Source organism: Thunnus thynnus, chromosome 1 (genome assembly GCF_963924715.1).
Source record: "Thunnus thynnus chromosome 1, fThuThy2.1, whole genome shotgun sequence".
NCBI classification, from domain to species: domain Eukaryota; kingdom Metazoa; phylum Chordata; class Actinopteri; order Scombriformes; family Scombridae; genus Thunnus; species Thunnus thynnus.
The window spans coordinates 20,672,053-20,682,741 of NC_089517.1; the positions used below are offsets into that span (position 1 = coordinate 20,672,053).

Consider the following 10,689-nt stretch of genomic DNA (forward strand, 5'->3'; position numbering starts at 1 on the left):
CTGTCTGCTCTCTGAGGTCACCACCTGCTAAATACTTGGAACTGCCTTGATTTAGGGGTTTCAGCCTGCTTCCTGTGTTTACTGTTTGACCTTTGACTCTGTCTGCTGTCTGAGTAGTTGAACCTTTCAGCTGCAAAAATTGTTTTTTTGTTGTACATTAAGACTTCTTGTTTTCTATCAGTGCCTGTTGTTCTTCTCTGTGGTATGTTGGTATGTGGTGTCATCCAGTATTCTGGCGATTAATCAGTTTGTCTGTAAACACATCATATGTCCACCTCCATACAAGCGTAGAAAAGACAGACCACAAGACAGAATAGAAAAGAAAGGGTGTATATTTATTGCTCTGGTTTGAGTTTGATTAACAAGTGTATTTATGTCATGTTATTGGCAAGACTAATGTAGCTTTTAGAAATGATGATATTGATCATTTTACATAAGACACACATTTTAAAAAAACACATTGACATCCTTTGGAATTAACATCATCAAAAGGTCATTGAACTTCCAACTTTGTGTTCACAGTTAATATTTGAATTGGCAAACTTTCAACTGTTTATAGCCCTGAAGGACATTTGTTTCAAGATGGAAATGTACATTTGGACTCATTCTTAAAACTGCACAGTGTAGTTCTAGTGAGAAAAAAAATGTCTGGCTTATTAATCATTTTATCACATAATCAAACTTTAACATGTTTTTTATATTGCAAACACAGTTACCAATAGTTGCAGGTTGTTTTTTAACCTTTGTTTCTAGGATTCAGTTATCCATTAAACTTTAACACTTTTTGCTCAATGCCACATCTTTCATGACAATTAATCATTTCTAATTTCCTCCCTAAAACTGCACATCCTCACACTGAGACGTTTACGGAATCTCATCCAGCTGTGAACTTCCAGGGATCTCCAGTCTGTTGAACAGATTAGGAACTCACACAGTCTATATTAGCCGGTGCTTTCTTCTGCGCTGTTTTGGTGCGTCCTCTTCACAGCGCACAAATACTTTATCTTGCGACACTTCCACATGCTGTCCATCATTTGTCATGGCACAAAAAGATGTCCTGGAAAACAAAAACAATGTTGTTGACATGGTTTGTTTAAACAGATGGTGAAATGTAGCAGAGAGGCCAGTCTATGATAAATGATTCAGATTGTGTGTGTAGGATAGGGGGCAGGGAAAGATCCACTAGGTGGCATTAAAAGTCTGCAATGATGCGGTAGGTTTTCCTGCTGTGAAGAGAGGGACACTTCAGTCTGTTTTCTGTTTGCTGAATTATTGTGTTTATGTGTATTCTAAATAATTAATCAGGATTCATAACTTACAATTTAAAAAAGAAAGTATTGGCAGACGGACATAATTTATTACAATAGAACATGATACATTACAGCTACTTTATCTACATTTAAAGATAATGGTCCAGTAATAATATTACTCTAATACCAATGCTAATATTTACCCTAATATGTAAATTTAGTACAATTTTGAGGTATTTTAGTATTTCCATTTTATTTTACTTACTTCTGCTCCACTACATTTCAGAGGGAAATATTGTAGTTTTGAACAGCACTAAATTTATTTGACAGCTGGCTAATTTGCAGATTAAGATGTTTCATACAAAACATATGATGAACTAATGTTGCATTCTTATAGATTAAACTACCAACAGGATAAAACTATCATTAAAATACTGCTTCCATGTTTTTTATAGATATCTTTATTGGTTTTAGCTTAAAGGAAGACAAATAAGATATAAGGAAACATAGGAGCACCTTATTCTACACAAAACTCACTGAACAAGAACCCCCCACTAAATAAATAAATGTTGATGCAATAATAATGATCCACAAATGAAATATAGCATTATAAGTACTTTAAGTTGTTGATAATAATTCTGTATATGTGAAGTATTGAACACAGGTCTTTTACGTGTAATGGAGTCTTTTTACATTGAGTTTGAATACTTCTACCTCTGCTGCCAGTGCTTTGTAACAAAGATCTGTACCTGTCCTGCGTTTCGCCTGCTTTGACGCTGATCTTGCCCAAATTCAGCAGTGGTTTGATCTCCCGGCCACCCCAAGGAATCATGGTCTGCACCCGGTTCCACATGTTCTTCCATAAAGCCGATCCCTCCCAGTGGAGCTTGAGCATCATCAGATCCCCTAAGTCTTTGTCCAGGGTGATCAGGAAGGTGTATGTCTTATTACCTGAAATCTGCTCAGAGCTGGTGGAGAGTTGAAAAGGACAGGCCCAGAAAACAGTTAGATTATTACAGCAGGGAACATCCAGCAACAGGCCGTCACATTTCTTTATTACAAAGGAAAGACCCTCTGTTGTAATGGTCTACAACTAAAGCAGGACTACACATGAGATTTCCGCTGCTTACTCTGGTTTGCCTGAGGCTCTTTGATACACAGAACAAGAAGGATTGTCAGGGAATAGTGTCCCTTTATGATACATGAGTAAATTATTTATTCCACCATCCCCATTTATAGTTCTCTTTCATGCAGCGGTTCGAGCTGTTTCCATGTGTGTCAGCTGCTTTTGCTAACTTGCTTTCTTCCTTCATAGAGTTGAGAGCGCAGCTGCATATTGCATGTGTCAAAGACAGAGTAAAGCATAGATGTGACGTAATGTAAGCCTGATGGGGAGGTGGTACTCACAAGGTAATGGGGAGTTCTCCGCTCTCCTCCTTTGTTCCAGTGAGGGAGATGGTGAGGGAGGGATTGATCCTCTCCATCTGGTTGACAAACTGGATCCTGAACTGGTAATGATAGACTGCAGAGAGAGGGAAGCAGAAACAGAAGAGGAGGAAGTGATGAAGACGGAGAAGCCAACACAGAGTTTGTTTTCTGTATTTCTTTGTTTTGCCAATCTGATACAAAGGTGTGATAAAAACTGGTGATAATGGGAATGTTGAGTCCCTTTCAGTAAACTATCAATCACATCTTATTATAATGCAAATAGAGTCACTTTGGATTCATAAATCTAATTTTATGAAATACAAGTACTTTACTATAAATGCATTATCGGGTATAACTTCTTACAAGTTACAAGCTGTGTTGTTTTCAGCCTGTTAATCTCACTGTTCCTGCGTCAGATCTGTTGGTGTCGGATGAGGAGTGGTGTGTATTTTTTCTTTTTGGATACTTCCACTGGGGGTGTGAAAATCAGAAATGTTCTAAACCTACACAGTGGCTTTAAAATATAAGGATGACATTGACACCATCAAAAGATCAAAATCAACAATATGTTTGTACTTTCTGACTTCCCTGCCCTGTCTGTGGCTCTTGTTCCTACTGAGGACGAAAATTTATAAAAACGATTTACAAATTTATAATTTTATTATCAAGAAAAGGTTAAATAATTTCCTTTAGAAGTTGGGTATAGTAGTTTCTTAGCAAACATTACACAAACAGGAGAAAATAGTGCATTTGTTTGGGGGACTATTTTCCGCGGTGGATTAATACACATTTCAATGGACTCAAACTAAACTTCAGTGTCCATGTTCATGGTAATAAAGAACATGTCACCCAGTGTAGTTTTAATAGTTTTTGGAGATCTGTGGTACAGAGAAATTTTTGATACACAGGAAATACTTGTTAGTAGGGTATGGTTAGATTTGTCTTTTTTATGGGGTTGTTTGACAATAAGAAAAACATAGAATATTAAGTAGGACATTCATTTTCCTAAAATGTAACTTACCTATATTTATCATAACCTCATGCATCCATCTCAGATAATCAGTTTAAAATTATCTGTAACATTTATTGAATCTCAAAGAAATTACTTAAAGATCCCCCCCAGACCTGTTTTAAGATGTATGTAAAATCTCTGTAATATGTGCTTGATACAGTTTTTCCACAAAAAAAGTTAAATCTTCTTGTTAAAATCCTTAAGTTTAACTGCTGGACACAAGATGTCTCCTACTTCACCGTAAAGTCCATTCTCAGTGTTTGTGCACTTGAGAAAGTTGAATATTGGACCAGAATTGGCTACCAAACTCTTTGTGATGTCACAAATCATGCTTGTAGGCCCACACCTTAAACTCAGATATTCAACGAGCACAGAGAAACTTTCCACTTTCAGTGGATGAAAGTTAAAACTGGCTTCTAGTGTCAAACTCTGCACATACATCATTCTGCACAGTGAAGCTCAGACATTCAACTGTAGGAACAAGAAGCAAAATACATTTTTGATTGGAGGGGGACTTTAAGTTAAGTTAAGTTTTTTTTAAGAAACATTAAATTAATGGAGGGACATACATGACATTTAAAGGCTGATTTGTTGAAATGATCACTAGAACCACATACGTTTGTAGGGCATCCGAGAGCGGGTTTTTAAGTAGAGCCTCTTGTTGCTGCTGGTGCGAACCTTCTTGATATTATAGCCCAGTGTGTTGCAACGGTTCTTCCGACAGTCCAGACAGACACCTTTGTCAAAAGCGCTGTTGTCACTGCACCTGTAGGCCATGCTCTGCTTGTCTTTATTCAGCAGGGAGTCCATGAACAGATGGACTGATCGCTCATGAGCACATTTCACTGTCTGCTCAAAACCTGAAGGACAAAATAAAAGTATGTTGGAGATTTGAAATGGAAGACTTTGATCTTTTCATTTATCCAAAACAACCTCGATTGGAGTTACAACAGATAACATATTAGCTCCCTTGTGGATTGAGAGCCTGTGGAGTATCTTAATCATAGTGTCTGTTTGACCATTATTTGTGGATTGAGTTCATTATCCTCAAAGCCTGACACCTATCAGACTGTCCTTCTGTCACATCTCCTCACAGCATCTCATTACGTCTGATACTGGTCTGCTCTGAAGGCCTTTTCTCTGACTAGATTCTTGTAGCCTGGAGGCAGCTCAGCTCGGGGATGGACCGAGCAGAGGAAGGCACATGTTGCTAATTAACTCCTGAGGATGACAGATGCTTTAATGTGGCTCTCACTGTCATATTATGCGGATGTGTTTTGGATTGAGGAACACCATAAATCCCAGAGCCACTTGTGTTCGACTGGAGGGAATTAAATTCATCTGCCTGAACACATAACGAGAAACTGTCAACAAGCAAAAGATGAAATGGCTCCCAAGATATGGCTTCTCAACCAGTGTTTTGAGGTGGCAAGGCCAATTAAGAAAAAAAATTGTTATGATAGAGCAGAAGAAGAAGAAGCACAACAGCTCTGTATGGAGTTATGCATTTTCTCTTCAGATGCAGGGTTGTAAATGGTACACAGGGCACATGGTGTTGGCAAGACAGGAAGTGAGCAGACTTCTAGGGAAGGGAAATCACCAAGAATCATCCTTACAGAACTTCACACTCTAAATAAAGTTTGGTGTCCTGGAGGAGTGACTTTGATGGTGTTCTGTTTGGATTTATTTTTGGACTACATCTTTCACACAAGATGTAGAAATATAGAAATGTCAAAATATTTAGATTTAGTTTTATCACAATCGCTGAACTCGAACTCCCTTTCTCAAGATGATTTAAAATGTGAAACATTCTTCTCCGGTAGGCTACTGTGGCTGATTTGATCTAAAACCAGAGTGGATGACAATGTTGATCATTTGATCACAACACATACTGTCTTGGTTGCCAGGAAATTTTAAAGGACATTCATGGTCCCCAGAGGGTGAATCAGTTTTTTGGTACCCTCAGGCCAAAGTTTCCAATTTTATATAAGATATAGTAAAATCCACTCTCCATAGTGCCATGAGATTTACTGGAAATATTCATTCTCCCCAGAGGATGAACTCAATTTTAGAAAGAGCTCCAGTGCCATCCTCAAATTGTTGACTTTCTACAAAAGATATATCACAAAACTACAGTATTTTGAGACACCCTGAGACTCCTATAGTACAACTATCATATCAATATTTCAGTTTGTGTATGGAAAATATCTAAATCCAATGGAGAGATTGCCTTGAAATTTGCTGAGCACATTCATGCTCCCCAAAGGAAAAACCTTTTTAATTTTACTGACTCCTTTTTTTAACAAAGTTATACTTTCCCTGTGTGAAACTTCTAACTTATATTTTTAGCCTCACTACTGCAATAAAAAGATGTTCTTTCTGTATAACACTTTATAATCATGACATGTAAATCTTGCACCCTCGAGGGTCCCTTTGCAAAGCTTTAGATGAGTACACTTGTTGTAAATTATACTCTGTATATACAGTTTTTGACATTATTTTTCTTGTACTCAGTATTGTTTATCGTACCGAGGAGCCCGTACTGGGCTATGTGCTCGTAAATGTTTTGCAGGTCACATCCTGGTTGGAAGTCTCCTCCATTGGGGTAAAAGTCATAATGTGCCACTGCTTGCTTGATGCCCACACTAAGGCCCATACGTTCATGGGTGAATGTGTGAATGGCATCCACAAATTCAGCGTCATCAGGAGACAGCCTGTCTATGGGAGCCATGCCTTCAAACAAGGGCCCTGCAGGATCGAGACCTGGACAGATACAGACAGATATGTTTGTCATCTAAGAAATTTGTTTGTTAACTATATTCCTTTTTTGCCAGTGAATTCATAAAGCACAGTTATTACCTTCATACAGTTGAATAACTCACCGGTAATTCTTCCAATCTTCTCTGAACCTTCCAGATAGCTTCCAGCAAATCCAGAGATGTGAGCGCCAAGACTGTAGCCAATCAAATGAGCCTTTCTAACTGGGTACTTGTAGTGTTCCTGTGGAGGTTTATGATATGTATACAACTTAAGCCTGGTAAGTGCATGGTGGTTTATGCTACTTTGTCTGACTTTGCAAATTAATAGCTGTCAGGAGAAAAAATATCTCTTTACCCGAAGTGAGTGCAGCAGGTGAGCTATGTCTTTTCCAACAGTACGGGTACTCTGTACTGCTGTAGGATAGTGCTGGTGAGCCAGGGACAGCCAGTTGGTAATCACTACATTGACGTCTATTAGCTTTGTCTTCAGGACTGTGGCTAACCTGAGCACCCAGCTCTCCATCATACCATCCACCTTAGGAAACATAAAACCAACTGTTACAAACTTGTCTCTCATCTAAGTGTTGAAATGTTCTTCTTAGTACCTAAACTCTGAATTTTAATGTTCTGAACCTTCTTCATTTAGTTTCAAATGGCAAAATAAATGTAAACTCAACTAAATGTACCAAGTCATGAGAAAGAAAGAAAGTTAAAATGTTGATCTCTGTTGCAGTTCAGAATGTCCCTGAATGTTTACTTCACATTTTGTTTTGTCTTTTCAGCATATTTCAGGGTTTTGAACATGTCTTCTATGCAATATTTATATCTGAAACGGTGCTTGACCAAAGTCCTTTCTTTGGTCAAGTTCCATGTTTTGTATGCACTGGTTCAAGTCAGTGAAGCGGAAGAGAAGTGGGGAGTTGACCTTACCGACCACCCGTGAGTGATGATGATGAGGGGATTACTGCTGTTGAAGCCACAGGAGGTGAGAGTGTGCAGCTGCAGAGGGTCCAGTGTGCAGGTGTCCTCACCTTCAATAAACAGACTGAAGACTGAGCTGCTGACATATGGCTCTTTCACATTCAGGACGCCCCTCTGCTCTGTGGTCGCTACATCCCAGAAACCAAACAGCAGAAAGAGTTTGTTCATCAATTTGTTCTTAATGCTTACTCTGCATATCAGAGCATGCTGATATACTGGATATGTTTACTTTGCGGTGAATATTTACAACCAACACATGAAGATCTGCTGTATTGGTCTATTTAAAAGCACATAAAATATTTTGATTTGCGTATTGATATAATTATCTGAGAGTAAATGTGAAATCACTGCCTGAGGCCCATTTGGACTGTGGCCCTTTTAGAAGCACTTTGCTGTGTTTCCAGGTCATGCAGACCTCTTTGGCAGATGCACACAGATAACACTTCACAAGAAGTCCCATCAAGTGAAACGCTGCCAGACTTTTCCCGTAATTTCTTATATAAACTCCTCCTCCCTTAAAATGTTTAAAACCACAGCTCAGAAACCTCAGAAATCACACTCATAAACATTACAGATCATTCTCTAAGTAAATGTATAATTACATTTCCTTCGTGGTCTGTCATCAATTCATGTTGGCCATATTTATCATTATAACAGTTTAATGTTAATAATGCCAGAAACCAGGAGCCCAAACACTCATTGATATTGTTGCCATCTGATGAGCTCTGGTTGCTGATATCAAGCCCATGATGCAGTTCAAGAGTTAAAATAAATGAAAGCAGTTATCCATATATCATCTATCCCTCTGCTCATTAAATCCCACATTATCTTTAGTTTGTCATTTCACTGTTTATTTGTATGAAAATGGGGGACAAATAAAACAGTCTGACTCATTAGTAACAGAGGAAAAACACTATAATTTAAAAAACAAGTACAGATCACGTGCTGAGTGTACTTTACAGTCTTGCACTGTAATTAACAGCAATATTGAATTTTTAAAAATGCAGCAATGTTTGCATGCTGTGTGCAGTGACCGAAGGGCTGTAAAGGTTGTATTCTGAGTGTTAAAATCACCCACGGATAGAGACAATTGAGTGAATGTAACACTTGATTAAGGGGAAACTTTGCTTTGCTTACTTTGGGATATATGCAAATTTGCACAGTGATGAATTCACAGCTATCATCGCCAAATGCAGTAAAAAAGCAAAATAAAAAACCCAGTATCAAACTCAAAGATTTAAGCAGAAAAAATGGCATCTTTAACAATCTTGAGAGAGAAGAATTTAAGCTGATCAAAGCTAACTTTCAGCAATATTTCCTTTCTGTACACAGATTTTAAGCATCTACTATATTTTCAGTAAAGGCGGTGTAGTGGTGCAATAATCTATTTGTCTCTTCCTTTTATTTATTTTAATTGAGTTTTGTTTAACTCATGAAGGTGTTTTCTTGGCAGTGTTGCTTTATAATCTAGCAGAAGCAACCAGATGTAAAGATCAGGAGATATAATTTCAGCTCTGTGTTGTTCAGTAGATTTTAAACACAACATCTTATGAATTGTTTGATACACAATGAACAGTATATTAAGTGCCTTATGTTGAATGACAAAGCATGATATTACACAGGAGAACACAAGTATTAACAGTATTAGCACTTAGCAGCGTGATACTGCCAGGTAGCTTTGTTTAACTCTGAAGTGCCCACTGGAAGCTTTATCTTCACAAACACATGCTGTGCAGCTGAGCTTTATCAAAGAGGTTTATTTTAAACTCTAGAGGAGGGAAGATCCCAAAGTTTCCAAAACATACAAAGCCTGAATTTTGGGAAAGTGTAAAATTATGCACAATACACCCTGGATATTTCCATGTGAGCCATAAAACACAGGATATCATATTGTAAATTCTTCACTCAGCATCTCAAGATATGCTATATGTGATACTGTCAAGTACACAAGTACATTAACGTCTCTATAAGTTTAAAGAAACTACAGTGAAAGATCAAGAGGTTCAAATTTTTAAACTGCAGTTTGGTGCCCCCTGTTTGAAAAACCCTGCCAAGAGCTTTATCTTTATTACATAATTTGTTGTCTCTGACACAGGAACTGGTAGTACGTAATGTTAACTGGGGATTGTACATTTATATTTAGGTTGTATATTAGATTTGAACTATAGTGAGATCAGTCCAAAAAGTGTTTTAAAATCCAACTCCAAGAGTGGATGTAAATCTACTCAAAAGCAGATGGTCAATTACTCTTTGATTTCAACATTTTTCATTCATCCATTCATTAATAAAGGTTGTTTAATCTAAAAACAACAAATATCTTTATCAGACCTTTTGGGAACACAGCATTTCACTCACCTGCTCTGCTTCCTTTAATTTTCTTCCCCTCATTGATGTGATACATTAACAGCAAACAGCACAGGATTTTCACCACAGACATGGCGTCAAATAGAGAAAGAAAGATTTGGTAATTCCTTCAAACCAACACTTCTCCCGCAGGTGATGATTACAGGCTTAAAACTTTACTGAGGAAACACAGTAAAGGTGGAGTCTGGAGTTGAGATCCTTTTGTCTCTTTCAAAGAAGCCTCATCACTGTCATGAGGCCTGTTATCATAGTGGATAACACACTGTACTGTACTGTACAGACAGAGAGGGGACACCGGGAGTAATGGTTTATGGATAAAGGGGATTTGGTCCTATCCTGATTGGCTGGGGGTCGGGCCATGTAGATCGAACACGTTGTGAAAGAGCAGAGGTATGAACAGGGAGGGGATCTGGTACAATGTGCTGATAGTGACTGAGAGGTAAAAATGACCCCAGATATCATTCAGACCCCTCCATGTCCCACCTACAGGTATTACTGACAGAACATTCATGTTGAAATACTCTTCATTGGTAGTTTTTAAACAACCACCAAATGGCCTAAACATAAATGAGTAAAACTTTCAAAGACCTTGATGTGGAACTTCCACGCATTGGTGCAATACATGTTTGAACAGTTGAAAAGAAGCACTTCGTGTACTCAGTGCAAACAGACAGCTTGCACTGTACTCTGAGTTTATCTTTTTAATGTTAAATTATCCAGTAAAACCAATGATTTTCGTGACAAAGGAGATTTTAGCATGCTGTTTGAGGAGATTATTGATCAAATCTGGGTGAGCCCACTCATATGCCTATTTGTAATCTCTAAAGTAAGTAGTCTGTGGTGTTTTTAAACCATTAATGTTACAGGTTACACGTACTGTCACTTTTTCACTGGA

General features: G+C 37.9%; 1 protein-coding gene across 1 annotated transcript; it reads right to left on the reverse strand.

The window, feature by feature from the left end:
* Nucleotides 1-314: 314 nt before the first annotated feature.
* lipca (lipase, hepatic a) lies at nt 315-10,099 on the reverse strand. Its single transcript, XM_067589757.1, has 9 exons — nt 9,786-10,099; nt 7,380-7,558; nt 6,805-6,984; nt 6,573-6,690; nt 6,220-6,453; nt 4,308-4,550; nt 2,658-2,772; nt 2,000-2,218; nt 315-1,057 (listed from the first exon to the last, which is right to left on the reverse strand). Exons 1-9 carry the CDS (start codon nt 9,865-9,867, stop codon nt 937-939), a joined length of 1,491 nt encoding a protein of 496 aa, XP_067445858.1. The 5' UTR covers nt 9,868-10,099; the 3' UTR covers nt 315-936.
* Nucleotides 10,100-10,689: the final 590 nt, after the last annotated feature.